The sequence below is a fragment of the Kogia breviceps genome, chromosome 3 (assembly GCF_026419965.1).
Source record: "Kogia breviceps isolate mKogBre1 chromosome 3, mKogBre1 haplotype 1, whole genome shotgun sequence".
NCBI classification, from domain to species: Eukaryota; Metazoa; Chordata; class Mammalia; order Artiodactyla; family Physeteridae; genus Kogia; species Kogia breviceps.
The window spans coordinates 61,673,901-61,695,470 of NC_081312.1; the positions used below are offsets into that span (position 1 = coordinate 61,673,901).

The 21,570-nt window shown below is 34.6% G+C and overlaps 1 protein-coding gene across 1 annotated transcript in view; it reads right to left on the minus strand.

Moving 5' to 3' along the window:
* TTC6 (tetratricopeptide repeat domain 6) overlaps positions 1–21,570 on the minus strand; it is a 217,405-nt gene that overhangs the window by 95,534 nt on the left and 100,301 nt on the right. Inside the window, exon 7 of the mRNA XM_059055640.1 lies at positions 10,613–10,717. Coding sequence (XP_058911623.1) covers positions 10,613–10,717 — 105 coding nt within the window. The remainder of the gene's footprint in view (positions 1–10,612; positions 10,718–21,570) is intronic.

A 21,570-nucleotide genomic window follows, 5' to 3' on the forward strand; every position in this document is an offset into this window, starting at 1 on the left:
ATCCTCAACAAAATACTAGCACACAGAATCCAGCAGAACATTAAAAGGATCATACACCACAATCAAGTGGGGTTTATCCCAAGAATGCAAGGATTCTTCAATATACGCAAATCAATCAATGTGATACACCAAATTAACAAATTGAAGAATAAAAACCATATGATCATCTTAAGAGATGCAGAAAAAGCTTTCAACAAAATTCAACACCCATTTATGATAAAAATCTGCCAGAAAGTAGGCATAGAGAGAACTTTCCTCAACATCAGAAAGGCCATATATGACAAACCCACAGCCAACATCGTTCTCAATGGTGAAATATTGAAACCATTTCCTCTAACATCAGGAACAAGACAAGGTTGCCCACACTCACCACTATTATGCAACATAGTTTTGGAAGTTTTAGCCGCAGCAATCAGAGAAGAAAAAGAAATAAAAGGAATCCAAAACTGAAAAGAAGCTGTAAAACTGTCACTGTTTGCACATGACAGGTTACTCTTCATGGAGAATCCTAAAGATGGTACCAGAAAACTACTAGAGCTAATCAATGAATTCGGTAAAGTAGCAAGATACAAAATAAATGCACAGAAATCTCTTGCATTCCTATACACCAATGATGAAAAATCTGAAAAAGAAATGAAGGAAACACTCCTATTTACCATTGCAACAAAAAGAATTAAATACCTAGGAATAAACCTACCTAAGGAGACAAAAGACCTATATGCAGAAAACTATAAGACACTGATGAAAGAAATTAAAGATGATACAAACAGATGGAGAGATATACCATGTTCTTGGATTGGAAGAATCAACATTGTGAAAATGACTCTACTACCCAAAGCAATCTACAGATTCAATACAATTCCTATCATACTACCAATGGCATTTTTCACAGAACTAGAAAAAAATTTCACAATTTGTATGGAAACACAAAAGACCCCGAATACCCAAAGCAATCTTGAGAAAGAAAAATGGAGCTGGAGGAATCAGCCTCCCTGACTTAAGACTATACTACAAAGCTACAGTAATCAAGACAGTATGGTACTGGCACAAAAACAGAAATATAGATCAATGGAACAGGATAGAAAGCCCAGAGTTAAACCCACACACATATGGTCACCTTATTTTTGATAATGGAAGCAAGACTATACAATGAAGAAAAAACAGCCTCCTCAATAAGTGGTGCTGGGAAAACTGGACAGCTACACATAAAAGAATGAAATTAGAACACTCCCTAACACCATACACAAAAATAAACTCAAAATGGATTAAAGACTTAAATGTAGGGCCAGACACTATCAAACTCTTAGAGAAAAACATAGTCAGAACACTATGACATAATTCACAGCAAGATCCTTTTTGACCCAACTCCTAGAGAAATGGAAATAAGAACAAAAATAAACAAATGGGCCCTAATGAAACTTAAAAGCTTTTACACAGCAAAGGAAAACATAAACAAGGCAAAAAGACAACCTCAGAATGGGAGAAAATATTTGCAAACAAAGCAACTGACAAAGGATTAGTCTCCAAAATTTACAAGCAGCTCATGCAGCTCAATATTAAAAAAACAAACAACCAAACCCAAAAATGGGCAGAAGACCTAAACAGACATTTCTCCAAAGAAGATATACAGATTGCCAACAAACACAGGAAAGGATGCTCAACATCACTAATCAATAGAGAAATGCAACTCAAAATTATAATGAAGTATCACCTCAGACCAGTCAGAATGGCCACCATTAAAAAATCAACAAATAATAAATGCTGGTGAGGATGTGGAGAAAAGGGAACCCTCTTGCACTGTTGGTGGGAATGTAAATTGATACAACCACTATGGAGAACAGTATGGAGTTTCCTTATAAAACTAAAAATAGAACTACCATATGACCCAGCAATCCCACTACTGGGCATATACCCTGAGAAAACCATAATTCAAAAAGAGTCATGTGCCACAATGTTCATTGCAGCACTATTTATGATAGCCAGGACATGGAAGCAACCAAAGGGTCCACTGACAGACGAACTGATAATGAAGATGTGGCACATATATACAATGGAATATTACTCAGCCATATAAAGAAACGAAATTGAGTTACTTGTAGTGAGGTAGATGGACCTAGAGTCTGTCAGACAGAGTGAAATTAAGTCAGAAAGAGTAAAACAAATATCATATGCTAACACATATATATGAAATCTAAAAAACAAAAAATGGTTCTGAAGAACCTAGGGGCAGGAAAAGAATAATGATGGAGACATAGAGAATGGACTTGAGGACACGGGTGAGGGGCAAGGGTAAGCTGGGAAGAGGTGAGAGAGTGGCATGTACTTATATATATTACCAAATGTAAAATACATACCTAGTGGGAAGCAGCCACATAGCACAGGGAGATCAGCTCAGTGCTCTGTGACCACCTAGAAGGGTGGGATAGGGAGGGTGGGAGGGAGACGGAAGAGGGAGGAGATGTGGGGATATATGTATATGTATAGCTGATGCACTTTGTTATAAAGCAGAAAGTAACACACCATTTTAAAGCAATTATACTCCAATAAAGATGTTAAGAAAAAAAAAGAGAATGTGGTTCATATCTTGGAACCTGTCAGGATATGGCCCAAGGCAATTACAGCATTGCCTAACTTACACATGATGTAAAAATTCTCCTCCTCTACTACAGGGATATTGCTAAAATTAGTATGCATGTAATAAAAGCTGGGATGCAGATGGAAATTGAAACAGTTTTGCTACCTTTAAAGTCAGTTATTACTTCTGCTTCTAATTATGGCATGCTAGGTACTTCTGCTGAGAACAACTAAGAAAGTGTGTATTATGTCAAAGATAATCTTCAAAGCATCAAAAAGCTAACAAGGTGATGAAGAAATACTGAGCAAAAATACAGGAAAAAGCAAAAACCTGAAAATGTAAACCCAGTTTTCAAAGATTATTTTGTTTTCAAGATGTTTGCCAAAACCGTTGCAAAGCCGAGCTGCATATCTGCAACTTTTGAGGGCAAGAATGACAGAAATCCCAGCCCAGAATCTCCCTGAGGGATGGAAACTGATTTTATATATATAAAATATACAAGTATCCAAGGCTACAGGGATACTACAAGGCTATACCCTCAGATTAGGAATGAATGGAAGTAAATCAACATTTGTGTATACTTTCAGCCTAGGCTCTGTCACAAGGTGTTCATAGAAACTCAAGCCTCAACCTTAAATTTAGGTTGAGTGGTACAGATCTCAGGTTCTGAAAAAAAAATTTTTTTTCTCTAGAGGAGGAACTGCCATTCCAGGTCTCAAATATTTACTAAAAATAGTGTTTTAAATACAATGATAAACATTTAAAGACAGACAGGTACACAAAGAAACAAAACACGAGAACATAATAGGTTTGGAGGAAATATATAATTTATAAAAAGAAAAATACAAAACCCAATTTAAAAATACAGAGAACAAGTTTAACAATATATTAGACGTAACAGAAGAAAGAATTTATGAACCTGAACTAAAGACTAGAAGAAATTGTCCAGGATTCAGTTTCAAGAGAAAAAAAAGTAGCTAATACATGTGATTAAAGTCCCAGAAAATGAAAGAGAGAATGGACAGAGGCAAAATATGAAGAAATAGTGACTAAAAATTTTACATAGCTGATGAAAGATATCAAACCACAGATTCAAAAATCCCAATTATTCTTAAATACAATAAATAAGAAGAAATCTACAACTAGACACATCATACTGAAACTGTATGGAAGAAAAGAGAATAACTTAAAAGTAAAAAGTTAGGGGGAGGATGCAGAGAATTGATTATCTTCAAAGGATTCATACTTAAGACTCAATTCTCAACAGCCATAGTGTACACCAGAAAATTGTGGAACATCATTAGTGTGCTAAAAGTAAATATTTGCAATTGTATTATCCCTAAGTAAAATATCCCACAAGCATGAATATAAAGACATTTGAAACAATTAAAAAACAGGATTTTACCACTTCCCTTAAAGCAAGTTCTAAAAGATATACTTTAGCAGAGGGCAAAATGATTCCAGACAGGATGGTCTGAGATACTCAAAAAATAGAAAGGTTCATTGTTATAGTAAAATGTAATGTAAGTAATTTAGTGTTGTAAGCAAAAGTGAATAGATGAAAATCTGTGTTAAAAAATAATTTTTGCCCCCCCCAAAAAAAAATAGAAAGGAAAAGAGAGAGAGATAAATACATGGGTAAAACATAAGCAATATTGCATAAAATGATAAGAATAATGTCTTTGGAATTTTAAAAGATAAGGATCTAAAAATGTATCAAAGTTAGAGAATATTAAATCAAAAAAGAATAAATGGAATAAAAGATTTATAGTCATTGTAGTTTCCTGGAAGAGTATAAAGGTATTGATTAATATTAGATATTGAGGGACTTCCCTGGTCTAGTGGTTAAGACTCCATGGTTCCACTGCAGGGAGCACAAGTTCGACTCCTGGTTGGGGAACTAAGATCCCACATGCTGCATGGTGCAGCCAAAAATTTAAAAAACAAACAACAACAACAAAAATTAGCTACTGTTAAGTTAAACATATATATTCTATGGAAACCATCATAGGAATAAGAAACAATATATATAACTCCCAAAGTAGGCATGATAAAACACAATTTACCCAGGTAGTTAAAAAATGAAAATAAGGGCAAAAAACCTTAATAGACATTTCTCCAAAGAAGACATACAGATGGCCAGTAGGCACATGAAAAGATGCTCAGCATCACTAATTATTAGAGAAATGCAAATCAAAACTACAGTGAGGCACCATCTCACACCAGTCAGAACGGCCATCATTAAAAAGTCTACAAATAACAAATGTTGGAGAGGGTGTGAAGAAAAGGGAACCCTCCTACACTGTTGGTGGGAATGTAAGTTGGTGCAGCCACTATGGAAAACATTACAGTATGGAGGTTCCTCAGAAAACTAAAAATAGAATTACCATATGATCCAGCAATCCCACTCCTGGGCATATACCCAGACAAAACTATAACTCAAAAAAATACATGCACCCCTGTGTTCATAGCAGCACTATTCACAATAGCCAAACATGGACACAACCTAAGTGTCCATCGACAGATGAATGGATAAAGAAGAATTGGTACATACACACAATGGAATTCTACTCAGCCATAAAAAAAGAATGAAATAATGCCATTTGCAGCAACATGGATGCAACTAGAGACTATCATACTAAGTGAAGTAAGTCAGAAAGAGAAAGACAAATACCATGTGATACCACTTATATGTGGATTCTAAAATATGGCACAAATGAATCTATCTACAAAACAGACTCACAGACATAGAGAACAGACTCGTAGTTGGCAAGGAGGAGAGTGGTAGGGGAGGGAAGGACTGGGAGTGTGGGATGAGCAGATGTAAACTACATATATAGGATGGATAAACAACAAGGTCTTGCTGTAGAGCACAGGGAAATATATTCAATATCCTGTGATAAACCATAATGGAAAAAAATTGTTTAAATGTCTGTATATGTGTAGCTGAGTCACTTCGCTGCACAGCAGAGATTGGCACAACATTGTAAATCAACTCTACTTCAATAAAAAAATTAAAATTAAAAAAAATTAAATCATAATATATTATATGCAGACCACTGACATTTTTTTAAGGAATAATAAAAAAGATAAATTTAAGATAGGAAATAAAATATAAACAAACAAAAGGCAGCATCTATGAGAAACAAAAATCAAATGGCAGGATAAAACAAAAAATATCACTAATTACAATATATATAAACAGGTAAAATTTGCTTTTAAAAGAAATGAGACACACAGATCTTTGTATCTAAGTATCATTCCCATTCAAAGAAACCAAGAGTCTTTGAACAAAGGTCTGATTACAGTTCTGGTGAATGGAAAGTGTTCTGGGCCCTCTTTTTGTACCAGAAAGTCCTGTTGGATCCTTTTCCTTCTGGTCATTGGGTGTGAACAACCACCAGTACCAATTTACTTCTGAACTACCTTTCTAATGCATTACTCCATCATCACCAGTTCTAACCAACACTTCTTATAATTGCTACAATTCCTACTTCTGTTCAGACAATTCTGCCTACTCTCAATTCCCTATATTCACACTTTTCTATATACAAAGATAGAAAAATACATGCTCATACTTTATAAACACATAGTTTATACAACATTGTACTCATATTGCAGACCCCCTATTGTGTCAGTTCATTTAGAATCAGATGCTACCAGTGGAGGATAAAGAGAGAGGGAGCAACATGCAGGGGGAGCCTTCAGACCATGATGTAGATCTGACAACTGTGGAAGGGGAAAAGAGAGGAAGGACTAGGTAGGAAGAGCTTCAGATTATGGACCAGTTCTGAGAAAGAGTCAGCCAGGCAGATGGAAAGTTTCTGAGCCAAAGTGCCTGATAAAACAGTCCCACATTGAGCTGGAAAGGGTCAGCTTTAGAAAGCCCCTGTGCTCAGTCACTGGCTGGGAGCAATCCAGAGGAAGAATGGCCCTGGAGTGAATGCCATGGTAGATCTACAGGACAGCAGCTGGAGGCTGTCCAAGTATGTTCTTCCATCAGATTCTCTTGAAGGAGATGTGAGAGCATCACATCTTTTTTTGTGAATGCCACACCTATTTGCACAATTAATATTCACCCATATTTTACATTAAGGAATCTTTTATATAATTTGTTATTAATCTCTTTTTAGCTCATGGCATTGTTTCCCCAAAAAATATAATTATTATTTTCTTAAGTAAATGAAAAGTTTAGATTACACTTAAAAAAAGGAAGTGCAAATATACACAATAATCTTCCAATTTAAATTAAATATACACTTTGGCCAGGAATTCCAAATAGAAAAATACACATATGTACACAAAGATACGTGCAAGTATTTTTTTAGAGAAAAAAATCAAGATGCAGAATGATATAAATTACCTTATTCCACATATGTAAAAACATTAATCCACACAAACCTGCATGACATAAATAAAAAAGAAAATGTCCGAATAGATACATACAATGCACTTGACAATGGTTGATTTCAGGGAGAAGAGGACTGGGGAGGACAGCATTCAAGATGGGGAGTGCTCTTTATGCCATACACATCTTTGTATTTGAACTTTTTCTACTACTTGTGCAAGCTCTGAAGTAATTTTAATAGGTCTTACCACTCTGAAAACAGCACAGACAATAATATTGCTAAAGAAAATAATGGTTTAACAAAAGACAAACTAGAAAGAAAATTTTGAAAAGAAACCACAAAATAAAATAATGTTAGTAAGACCAAATTAAACACATGCCACTTATATGGTTCATATAAAACAAAACAAACAACAAAGAGATGATTAAAATGAAAATATTCCTGAACACAAACAGATAACAACATGGGGCTGGCCATATAAGAGTAGAATTGCAGCATTAAATAGGCCAAAGTAGGTCATTCAAAACTGATAAGAGACAGAATTCATAAGAAAGATAAAACATTGCCAAATTCATAATAAAGATTAAACAGCTTCTACTCACATAAAGTAAAAGCTATTATAACATATGGAGAAATGGACAAAACACAGGTGCATTGAAAATCTCAAAAAGTATTTTTTAGATCAAGTGAAAGAACTATGCCACAGAAGGATGGAATAACAGAACAATATAACAGCTATACCTATTATTAACTGAGCACTTACCATTCATCAGGCAACACACTATACAGTGTCTTATTAAATCCCCAGAACACCCATATTACATACAAAACTCTGAGACTTCAAGAAGTTAAGATACTTATGAAAACAAAGTTAAGATACTTCAGAAAAACTTATGGTTATCAAAGAGGAAAGCAGGGAGAAATAAATTGGAAATTTGGAATTAACAGATACATACTACTATATTTAAAATATTACAGATAAACAACAAGGACCTACTGTATAGCATAGGGAACTATATTCAATATCTTGTAATAACCTATAATGGAAAAGAATCTGGAAAAAAACACATATATACATATATATATATGTATAACTGAATCACTTTGCTGTACACCTGAAACATGGTAAATCAACTATACTTCCAAAAAAAATAAAACATTTTAAAAAGAAGAAGTTAAGATACAAATACAAGGGTATCCAGAAAACAAGTGGGATTCAAATCCAAGACTGTCTGATTCCAAACCTGCACACCACTTAGTGCACCTACAATATAAAAGTCACTGCATATAATAGCATTGAATTAGTATTGTAGATACTATTGGGATATCTAGTAAACCACAAAGCAAATATCAATAAATTCCAAGAAACTGTTACTCTAAAGAACATATTTTCTTGTGTTAATACGGATAAACAATAAAAATTAAACAAAATAATCTCAACAAGTTTAAAAAACACTTTCCCACATAAATTGTGTATCAAAAAGATAAAGAAAACTGCAATAGAAATTATTTAGAAAATAATTGAACACACCATAAGTAAAAATGTATGAAATAAGGTCAAAATACTTATATTTGTTAAAAATATGAAAGGTGGGCTTCCCTGGTGGTGCAGTGGTTGAGAGTCCGCCTGCCGATGCAGGGAACACGGATTCATGCCCCGGTCTGGGAAGATCCCACATGCCACAGAGGGGCTGGGCCCGTGAGCCATGGCCATTGAGCCTGCGTGTCTGGAGCCTGTGCTCCACAATGGGAGAGGCCACAACAGTGAGAGGTCCGTGTACCGCAAAAAAGAAAAAAAAAAAAAAAAAAAGAAAGGTAAAGAAATTAAATTTTCAACAAGAAATTAGGAAAATGCCCAAATAGAGATGTCAACCTTCTGTGGAAGCAGGAAACCAATAACCAAAACATTTTCAAAAAGAGAAGCAACAAAAACTGAGAGGGGCAAAAATTGAATTTATAACTAATCCAAAAGTCTTTTGGTCAAATATGGTAGGTTGGACTCATTTGTTTTTCTGGATGACTGATCATGATATCTAATAGCTAGGGAATCATACACCATAAACCTTGCTAAAAAAATTAAACAGATGGTTTTACACTAGTGTGGGTATAGTAATTTGACAAGTAGAGAATAAAGCACTTGTAATTGAAAATAAATAAGAAAAGACCAAAAAAAAATACTAAACTAATTTCTAGAAAATTCATTCTAGGGAAGAAAATAATTCCCCAAATATCATTAGAAATGGGAAAGAAAACAATGCAACTTTAGAAATGGAGATTAAAACTAAAGAGAGATTATATACAAACTCTGCATATAAGCTTATAAATTTCTATTGAATAGATGGTTTTCTGTAAGAATATGTTACCAATTGACTTCAGAAAAAATTTTAAACATGAATAACCCAAGAATTAGAAAATAAAAAGTTTTAATTGTCAAAAAATTACCTTCCCAAACAGTTCAAATGTTTCTAGACAGTGAATTCTTCCACATTTTCAAGGTTATTCTTATGCTATTTTAATTCCAGAATATTAAAAAAGAAGAAATGCTACCCAATTAACTTTATAAAGCAAGAATGACCTTGATAACAGAGTCCAACAAAAAAATACACTAAATACATATTTCATTCATGAGTATATATTTAAAAAATACAATACAATATTGCCTAACACAACTCAATATAATATTTAAAAATAATACATCATAATCAAGTAATGCAAGGAATGTAAAGATGTTTCAATATCAACAATGATGTTGATGACCATTTCAAACAAGGGCATATATGGACAGAATTTCTTTGATTTAATCTTACCTCTGAATTTATTATGCTAATACCCTGGTATGCTTTCCCCATGACTAACTTTTTTGTCTTACTCTTTTCTGATATATGTGTTATCAGTAAGCTATCTAGGATCCTATGTAAATAAACTAATTCTAAATACATTAAAAATGTATGCACCATGATGCTCATCACAGAATTATTTTAAGAGGAAAATATAAGTAGGAAGAAGAAAGGGGGGTGGAAGGAGAAAAAAAGAAGAGGATGAGGAAGAAAAAGAATTTTTAACAATGAAAGAAAATGGACGAGAAAGTGGGCAGTGATTGTCTTGAGGGAGAAAAATAACAGATGATTTTGGTTTTCTTCTCTTCATTTTTCTAATTTTTAAAATAAGCTGTATAACATAAAATGAGAGCAAGTAAACACTTTAAGGGAAGAAGAAAATAGATTAATAAATGTATTGGGTAGTTTTAAACTTTCTTAAACATCAACTAAAAATGCACTTTTAAAAGCAAATGAAAATATCATAAAGATCTTCTAAACAATGCAAGAAGCTTTATATCTTGTCAGTCAAATAAATGTTTCATTCAGAAAGAAAAGAGAATATTCTTTTTGACTGGGTAAATTAACATGGATAAGTACAACTTATTTTTTTAGAAATATATGTATAAGTGTATGTGCATAAGTGTACATATAGTTAGGGGTTATGTGTGTATATATGTATACACATATAACACATACATAAAAAATTATTTATTTTATATGTATAATTTCTATAGTGCCGTCCAATCATTCAATTATGACAATTCTTACTGACAATTTACATAACAACTGTCCAGTAAAATTTAATGTCATAGTCAAGTTTACAGTCTAATTATTAAACAACAATAGAGAAAAGTCATTCAGTATTTTACCTCATATTTTGGATATACGGTTTCCTTTATGACAGATACTGGAACGGAGAATTTCGGTGAAGTTAGATTCCAAAACAACTTGGTAAATCCTGGATAAGCAGACACCTTTGAAAATAACATAAAAGGCTATTAGAAACTAACAAATGGTCCCTAGGGTAAATACTCAAGCTCCTATCAAAATTAGGTCTAGCTGCTGAGAAAATGAGGTGATTGGTTCCACAGTGTCTGCAAATCTGGGAAAGACAATTTATCATACCCATCAGATTAGCAAAAATATAGTCAGCAATTTCAAGTGATGCCAAGGATGTGGCAAATTAGTAGAACCACACTAGAGGCAAACTGTCCATTTCTAGTAAAATAGAAAATGTACATGCCGCATAATCCAATAATTTCACTTCCAGCTATATATTCTAAGGAAATTCTTCCACATATTCATGAAGAGATATGTACAAGGATGTTGATACAGCATACGAAATAGCAAAATACAAAGCCCAATTTAAATGTCAATTAATAGAGAAACAGATGAATAAAATGTGGTTTATTCATATAACTAAACACTGTAAAGCCATTCCAGCACAAAAATTACAAACCACAGATGGATCTTAGAAGCATAGTATTAACAGTAAAATAAGTAACTTTTAGAAAGATACATACAAAATAGTGTCATTTATATAAATGTACCTAGAACACACAGAACTATGGTTATTGTTTAGGGTCATAAGTACATCTAATAAAGTATAAAATCATGGAATGGAAAAAACATAACTGTAACAATAACTGTCCTTGGGTAAAAAGGAAGATAAATGGAATTAGGAAGAAGTACAAGAGGACTTAATTTGTTTTTAAAATGCTAGAGAGGGTGTGGAGAAAAGGGAACACTCTTGCACTGCTGGTGGGAATATAAATTGATACAGCCACTGTGGAGAACAGTATGGATGTTCCTTAAAAAACTACAAACAGAACTACCATACGACCCAGCAATCCCACTACTGGGCATATACCCTGAGAAAACGATAATTCAAAAAGAGTCATGTACCAAAATGTTCATTGCAGCTCTATTTACAATAGCCAAGACATGGAAGCAACCTAAGTGTCCATCAACAGATGAATGGATAAAGAAGATGTGGCACATATATACAATGGAATATTACTCAGCCATAAAAAGAAATGAAACTGAGTTATTTGTAGTGAGGTGGATAGACCTGGAGTCTGTCATACAGAGTGAAGTAAGTCAGAAAGAAGAAAAACAAATACCGTATGCTAACACATATATATGGAACCTAAGAAAAAAAAAAAAGGTCATGAAGAACCTAGGGGTAAGATGGGAATAAAGACACAGACCTACTAGAGCATGGACTTGAGGATATGGGGAGGGGGAAGGGTATGCTGTGACGAAGTGAGCGAGTGGCATGGACATATATACACTACCAAACATAGGGTGGATAGCTAGTGGGAAGCAGCTGCATGGCACAGGGAGATCAGCTAGGTGGTTTGTGACCACCTAGAGGGGTAGGATAGGGAGGGTGGGAGGGAGGAAGACACAAGAGGGAAGAGATATGGGAACATATGTATATGTATAACTGATTCACTTTGTTGTAAAGCAGAAACTAACACACCATTGTAAAGCAATTATACTCCAATAAAGATGTTAAAAAATAAAAAAATAAAATTTCTTTTAAAAAATCTGGAACAAGTGTAACAAAATATTACTTATAAATTTTTGATAACATGTCCCCATGTGTTTGTTAGTTTGGTTTCTGTATTTGTTTCTTTAAACTTTTTCAAATAAAATTTAATCAGGCATAGAGGAATTTTTAGGGAGGTGAAACTACTCTGCATAATACTAGAATTGTGGCTAAATGACATTCATTTCTCAAAACCATCAAACTTTACAGCACAAAGAGTGACACAATGTAGGCAAATTAAAAAAAAATCATTTAAGAGGTCAAGAGGAATCTCAGGATAGTAACCTTGGAAATGAGTAGGGTATATAAGACTAAAGGCAAAAGAAACCGTATGTAGCACTATATTTTAGCTGATAAAGTTGTTTCCCACAGGAATATGGGTTAATAATTCTGATACCTCTATACTGGAATTGAACAATTAAGTAAATGGATGGAGGATGGTGGGAGCCAGGTTTGTCACTCACAATAGGGAGTTTAAAGATAAGCAAGGGAGGAGGTTAGAATGATACATGTGATCATGAATTAGAGTTGTAGACATCAGTATGAATTCATGCTTAGCTTAAGTTAGACAAAGATGGGTACATATACCACGATCCAAAACCTGTGGGATGCAGCAAAAGCAGTTCTAAGAGGGAAGTTTATAGCTATACAAGCCTACCTCAAGAAACAAGAAAAATCTCAAACAAACAATCTAACCTTACACCTAAAGGAACTAGAGAAAGAAGAACAAACAAAACTCAAAGTTAGCAGAAGGAAAGAAAGCATAAAGATCAGAGCAGAAATAAATGAAATAGAAACAAAGAAAACAATAGTAAAGATCAATAAAACTAAAAGTTGGTTCTTTGAGAAGATAAACAAAATTGATAAACCATTAGCCAGACTCATCAAGAAAAACAGGGAGAGGACTCAAATCAATAAAATTAGAAAGGAAAAAGGAGAAGTTACAACAGACACCGCAGAAATACAAAGCATCCTAAGAGACTACTACAAGCAACTCTACGCCAACAAAATGGACAACCTGTAAGATATGGACAAATTCTTAGAAAGGTATAACTTCCAAGACTGAACCAGGAAGAAATAGAAAATATGAACAGACCAATCACAAGTAATGAAACTGAAACTGTGATAAAAATCTTCCAACAAACAAAAGTCCAAGATCAGATGGCTTCACGGGTGAATTCTATCAAACATTTAGAGAAGAGCTAACACCCATCCTTCTCAAACTCTTCCAAAAAATTGCAGAGGAAGGAACACTCCCAAACTCATTCTATGAGGCCGCCATCACCATGATACCAAAACCAAACAAAGACACTACAAAAAAAGAAAATTACAGACCAATATCACTGATGAAAATAGATGCAAAAATCCTCAACAAAATACTAGCAAACAAAATCCAACAACTCATTAAAAGGATCATACACCAGGATCAAGTAGGATTTATCCCAGTGATGTAAGGATTCTTAAATATATGCAAATCAATCAATGTGATACTAACAAACTGAAGAATAAAAACCATATGATCATCTTAAGAGATGCAGAAAAAGCTTTTGACAAAATTCCACACCTATTTATGATAAAAACTCTCCAGAAAGTGGGCATAGAGGGAACCTACCTCAACATAATAAAGGCCATATATGACAAACCCACAGCAAACATCATACTCAATGATGAAAAAGTGACAGCATTTCCTCTAAGATCAGGAACAAGACAAGGATGTCCATTCTCACCACTATTATTCAACATAGTTTTGGAAGTCCTAGCCACAGCAATCACAGAAGAAAAAGAAATAAAAGGAATACAAACTGGAAAAGAAGAAGTAAAACTGTCACTGTTTACAGATGACATGATACTATATAGAGAGAATCCTAAAAATGCCACCAGAAAACTACTAGAGCTAATCAATGAATTTGGTAAAGTTGCAGGATACAAAATTAATGCACAGAAATCTCTTGCATTCCTATACACCAATGATGAAAAATCTGAAAGAGAAATGAAGGAAACACTCCCATTTACCACTGCAACAAAAAGAATAAAATACCTAGGAATAAACCTACCTAGGGAGACAAAAGACCTGTGTGCAGAAAACTATAAGACACTGATGAAAGAAATTGAAGATGATACCAACAGATGGAGAGATATACCATGTTCTTGGATTGGAAGAATCAATATTGTGAAAATGACTATACTACGCAAAGCAATCTACAGATTCAATGCAATCCCTATTAAATTACTAACGGCATTTCTTACGAAACTAGAACAAAATAATCTTAAAATTTGTATGGAGACACAAAAGACCCCGAATAGACAAAGCAGTCTTGAAGGGAAAAAAACAGAGCTGGAGGAATCAGACTCCCTGACTTCAGACTATACTACAAAGGTACAGTAATCAAGACAATATGGTACTGGCACAAAAACAGAAACATAGATCAATGGAACAAGATAGAAAGCCTAGAGATAAACCCACGCACCTATGGTCAACTAATCTATGACAAAGGAGGCAAGGATATACAATGAGGACAAGACAGTCTCTTCAATAAATGGTGTTGGGAAAACTGGACAGCTACCTATAAAAGAATGAAATTAGAACACTCCCTAACACCACACACAAAAATAAACTCAAAATGCATTTGAGACCTAAATGTAAGACCAGAAACTATAAAACTCTTAGAGGAAAATATAGGAAGAACACTCTTTGACATAAATCAGAGCAAGATCTTTTTTGATGCACCTCCTAGAGTTACGGAAACAAAAATAAATGAGACCTAATGAAACTTAAAAGTTTTTGCAAAGCAAAGGAAAGCATAAATAAGACGAAAGACAACTCTCAGAATGGGAGAAAATATTTGCAAATGAAGCAACTGACAAAGAATTAATCTCCAAAACATACAAGCAACACATGCAGCTCAATATCAAAAAAACAAACAACCCAATCCAAAAATGGGCAGAAAACCTAAATAGACATTTCTCCAAAGAAGACATACAGATGGCCAAGAAGCACATGAAAAGCTGCTCAACATCACTAATTATTAGAGAAGTGCAAATCAAAACTACAATGAGGTATCACCTCACACCAGTTAGAATAGGCATCATCAGAAAATCTACAAACAACAAATGCTGGAGAGGGTGTGGAGAAAAGGGAACCCTCTTGCACTGTTGGTGAGAATGTAAATTGATACAGCCACTATGGAGAACAGTATGGAGGTTCCTTAAAAAACTAAAAATAGAATTACCATATGATCCATCAATCCCACTACTGGGCATATACCCAGAGAAAACCATAATTCAAAAAGACAAATGCACCCCAATGTTCATCGCAGCACTATTTACAATAGCCAAGTCATGGAAGCAACCTAAATGCCCATCAACAGACGAATGGATAAAGAAGTTGTGGTACATATATACAATGGAATATTACTCGGCCATAAAAAGGAATGAAATTGAGTCATTTGTTGAGACATGGATGGATCTAGAGACTGTCATACAGAGTGAAGTAAGTCAGAAAGAGAAAACAAATATCATATATTAACACATGTATGTGGAACCTAGAAAAACGGTACAGATGAACCAGTTTGCAGGGCAGAAGTTGATACACAGATGTAGAGAACAAATGTATGGACACCAAGGGGGGAAAGCGGCGAGGGTCTAGGGATGGTGGTGTGCTGAATTGGGCAATTGGGATTGACATGTATACACTGATGTGTATAAAACTGATGACTAATAAGAACCTGCTGTATAAAAAAAATAAATAAAATAAAATTCAAAAATTAAAAAAGATGGTTACATATAGAAATATTATATATGTTTATTATATTTATTTTGTGTATTACAATATGTGTATTTACAGGAAGGAGTTAGTATACAGACATATATTTGTGTGAGGTGAGAAGACCTAGAAGCAACAAAGCCCCAGCAGCAACAAGCACATCCAATGCTCTGATCTTAGTTTCTAATTACATTATCCAATAAAGGGAACTGAGGCTCCCTGTAGAAATGGCTGACTCTATGGACTGGGGTAGGAAATATGCAAGATGAACCTGGAGCATCTGTACTAGCAGTAATTAAGTGTTTAAAAAAAAATCCCAGGCTTCCCTAGTGGCGCAGTGGTCGAGAGTCCGCCTGCCGATGCAGGGGACATGGGTTCGTGCCCCGGTCCGGGAAGATCCCACATGCCACACAGCGGCTGGGCCCATGTGCCATGGTCGTTGAGCCTGCGCATCCGGAGCCTGTGCTCCACAACGGGAGAGGCCACAACAGTGAGAGGCCCATGTACCGCAAAAAAAAAAAAAAAAAATCCCACAGTGATGGGGTCTGTCAAAGGGACATAGGAGACAACTGAAGGAGCTCTCAATGACCAAAGCTCAAACAATTTTAGCAAAATAATAATAATAATAAAGTAGTATTGTAATATAACTCAAAGTATATCATAAACATCCATGGGTCATACTGATATAAGTAAATGATTAAATAAACAAATGGGAAGAATAGACAAACATCCTGCCCAGATGAATTCAAATTAATCTTTGTAGATACTCTGCTCTGAAGAAGGTAGAGCATAGCTCCATATTCTTTAAGTGTGGGCTGCACATAGTGACTTCTTTCCAGAGTACAGCATGGAAAGGAGGCAAAAAGAGAAACTTGACAATGAAGAAAACCTGGCAGACACTACCTCAGTCAGGTGATTAAAGTTAACATCAACAATGATAAGTCATATTGATAATATGTACTCTCAATATGATATGATGAAAATGGCACCTTACCTCAGTGGTCTTCCTCCCAAAATCACACAACACAATCAAATCAAAAAAACATCAGTCAATCCCAATCGGGACAGTCTACAAAATACTTGACCAGTACTCTCCCAAACTGTCAAGGTCAACAAAAACAAGGAAAGTCTCAGAAACTGTCACTGCCAAGAGAAGCCTAAGGAGACATAACAACTAAATGTAATGTGGTATCCTGGAGGGGATCCTGGAACAGAAAATGGACATTACATTAAAACTTAGGAAATCTGAATGCAGTATGGACCTTAGTTAATAATAATGTATAAATATCAGTTCACTGATTTTAACAAATCTACCATACTGCTCTAAGATGTACTGGTAGTTTCTTAGGGCTACTGTAGCAAACACAATTCGGTGGCTTAAAACAACAGAAATTTATTCTCTCAGAGTTCTGGAAACAAGAAGTCCATCAAGGTGTCAAGAGGGCCATGTTCCCTCTAAATGCTACAGAGAATTCTTCTGTGCCTCTTCCTAGCTTCTAGTGGTTGCCAGCAACCCTTGGCATTCCTTGGTTTGCAGCAGCATCATTCCAATTTGCTTCCATCAGCTCAAGGCGTTCTTCCCTGTGTGTCTGTGTGTTCACAGAGCATTCTCTTTTTATAAGGACACCAGTCATATTGGATTTAGGGATTACCCTTGGGTTTAGGGCTAACCCTAAATCCAAGATGATCTCATTCCAAGATTCTTAATTACACCTGCAAAGACCCTATCTCCAAATAAGGTCACATTCACAGGTACCATGGGTTAGGACTTGGATATATCTTTTGGGGGCCACTATTAACCCACCATTATCATGTTAATAATAGGGGAAAAAGAGTGTGGGAAATCTCCACACTGTCTTTGTAATTTTTCTGGAAGTCTAAGACTATTCTAAAAAATAAAGTTTACTATCAATAAAATAATAATAATAAAACAAACAGTAAAAGAAAAATAATTTTTAAAAATAGTTGGAAGTGAAAAATTTAATCAGGCATTCATGACAAGATTTGAAGAAAATGTGGCAAGATTTTTTAAAATAATAGCTGTTTGAATCCATGGTTTTATTGGTAATTATGTTTTCCTTAACTCACTGACTTTGAATAATATTTAATTGGAGCAAGCACTTTCCCCAACAAGATTTGTCTTTCACCAGAAAAACATGAGCGCAAATGATTTTAAAGCATCAACTTACAAGCATTACTCTAGCATTAACTATGAAACCTTAAGAGTGACCATATCCTGGAGCATCGTTGCTATACAGACTTCTGACAGTAATATCCAAAGACCCAAACACAGTAAATAAAGATTCACAATTATAAGCTGATACTGAGTCTTCAGCACTTTTATATCTAGTCAACTATTCTTTGATCACATTTCCTCTCTACCAACAGAGTATTTATTTAGAGAAAGGTAGATTTTGCAGTTGCCACGTTAATTTGTCCACCACAGAAATTCAAAATTGTTTCCATCTCACTCATCCTCTATTTGGTGGGCACACTGCATCACTTTATGCTGTATAGACCTAGAGCCAGGAATTCCTTGACAAAAGATGAATAAACTCTTCCAAAGTCAGCTGACAATTCTTTTTCCAAAGATCACCTAGAAATTAAGATTTCAGATATTCAATTGATATGTCACATACAAGATGGTAAATCTTCCCTTGTAGTAGATAGACTTTCAGCAGCTTAAGCATCCAGAATAAAATTATTCCCCTAGAAGAAAGCAGTATACAAGCCTCTAAGTGGGAAGAGAGGAAAAACTATCACTAAATAGCACAATTTTGCTCTCAAGGAAAAACACAGATGCACTTTCAGGAGAGAATGTGTCAAATTAAACTAGCAAAGAAACACTCATCATGGTAAACTGGTTTCCCCAGCAATGCTCAGAACTTTCTAAGAGGAAATCAGGAAAATGGTTAAAAACAGCCGGGTTGGTGGCTGCTAGAACTTGACAGGAGGGTAAAGATTGCACAGCAAACCGAATTACTAACTATAAATCAAGCTAGGTTAATATAGTAAAACAGCACCTGCACAGTCCCTAAGGTTACTACATATATTACAACCCAATACAATAACTAATGTTCATACTGAAGACTCAATGTCAGAATAGTATATTCACTAAGGGAGAGAGACATGTAAATTAGCTTCAGGGGTAAGTTGAACTTCATATAAGTGAAATATAAGGATAAACAACAGTTTCTAAAATGTGGTCTGAGCTCTGGAGAGCCTCAAGACCTTTCCACACTAAAAATACAAAGAGGTCATTTGCCTTTTTCACTGTGTTGAAATTTGCACTTTGTGTAAAAAAAAAAGAAAAGAGAGAGTAAAATTGGTGGACCTTAGTGTGAATTAAGGCTTCAGGATCTTAAAAATACCCCCACAAAGCAGGAAAAAAAATGTTCATTTTATTAAATCTCAATTTTTAAGTGAATATCTTTTTAATATTCAGTGTAACAAAATGATAAGTACACATGAAGTGCTTCTGTGGCCGTAGTGCAGTAGGATGGTGCTTTTGAGGAAAAACGTGTGCTATTTGAGTTCTGAACTGAACTAGCCACCATTTTTACTTGAGAGGACAAATATTAAACTATTTTTATTCAGACTTCGGTTTGTGGTAAGCATTTTCTTGAAAATGAGAAAATCAGTCATTTCAAATAAAATAATTGAGAGTATTTGTGTCAAGAGAAAAAATTTAAGCTTTTAGCAAAAATTAGAATTTTGGAAAAATTGTGTCCCTCACCATGAGCTTGCCAGGTTCCCAGTGCTAAAAGACTTTTCTGATAATATTAAAATTGAGATATTTTGACATTATATATTAGTGAAATGTGTCAACATTTGAAGATCTACATAACTTGATGAATAGTATTTTCTAAATGACCAATGCAAAATGTTACAAAATCATGCATGGGTAAAAGAGCCATTCAAAGTACAAAATGAGGCAATAGATTTTCATGTAATAAGGTATAAAAAAGTCATTGACATGGTTTCAGATTTCAACTGCAACAAACTTTTTTACCTGTACAAATTATCATTTAATACATTTTCTTTTCAACTAAGTTTAATTTTTTTTTTGGTACTGGTCCAACAACCACAATTCTTGTATTTAACTTTTAATTTTGAGATAATTATAGATTCACAGACAGTTTTAAGAAATAATACAGAGAGAACCTATCTATCCTTTACTCAGTTTACTTCAAAGGTAACACCTTGCAAAACTGTAGTACAGAATAACAAAATATTGACATTTATATAGTTAAGATGAAGAACATTTCCATCACTGTAAGTGATCCCTCATATTGTCCTATATAGACACACTCCACCCATTCCCACCCACCCTCATTCTGAAACCCTGAAAACCACTAATCTGTTCTCCATTTCTGTAATTTTGTCATTTCATGAATGTTATATAAAAAAATCAGCCAGTGCGTAGTGTTTTGGAATTGGTTTTTACCAGCATAATTCTCTGAAGACTTATCCTTATAGAGTTTATGTATTCATTCTGCAACATGCTTAATAGTAGTTGCATGTTTATTTTGGTTTTTTAACTGCCAGACTATTTTTCAGTGTTCTGAGAAAGGAGTTTTGTTAATTAAGCATTCACTTTCCTTAACATTATAGAGCCATTCAAAGTATTTATTTCATATTGAGTGAGTTGTGATAGTTTGTGCTTTTTGAGGAACTGCTCTGTTTTGTCTAAGTTGTCAAATTTATGTGTGTAGAGTTGTTCATAGTATTCCCTTATTATTATTTTGATGTCTGCAGAGTCTGTAGTGATATCTCCTGTTTCACTTCTAATATTGGTAATTTGTTTATTTTATGGTTTTCCCGTGTCAGTCTTGCTAGAGACAAACTTTTTCTAAGAACTACCTCTTTGTTTCATTGATTTTCTCTATTGTTTTCATGTTTTCAACCTCATTGATTTCTGCTCTTCATTATTCCTTCCCACTGCTTGCTTTAGGTTTATTTTGCTCTTCTTTTTCTAGGTTCTTGAGGTGGGAACTTAAATTATTGATTTGAGACTTTCTCATTTTTACTATAAGCATTTAGTGCTATAATTTTCCCTCTCAGCACTGCATTATCTGTGTTCCACAAATTTTGATGTGTTGTATTTTCATTTTAATTCAGTTCAATTGATTTTCAATGTTTTTATGTTTTTTGTTTTTTGCAGTACGCAGGCCTCTCACTGTTGTGGCCTCTCCCGTTGTGGAGCACAGGCTCTGGACACGCAGGCTCAATGGCCATGGCTCACGGGCCCAGCTGCTCCGTGGCCTGTGGGATCTTCCCGGACCGGGGCATGAACCCGTGTCCCCTGCATTGGCAGGCGGACTCTCAACCACCGCACCACCAAGGAAGCCCTTCAATGTATTTTTTAAATCCCTTGAGACTCCCTGGATTAACCCATGGATTATTTATACGTGTATTGTTTAGATTCCAACAGTTTGGAGATTTTCTGTTACCTTTGTTATTGAACTCTAGTTTGATTTCATTATGGATTTGTTTTATCTTGGTATATG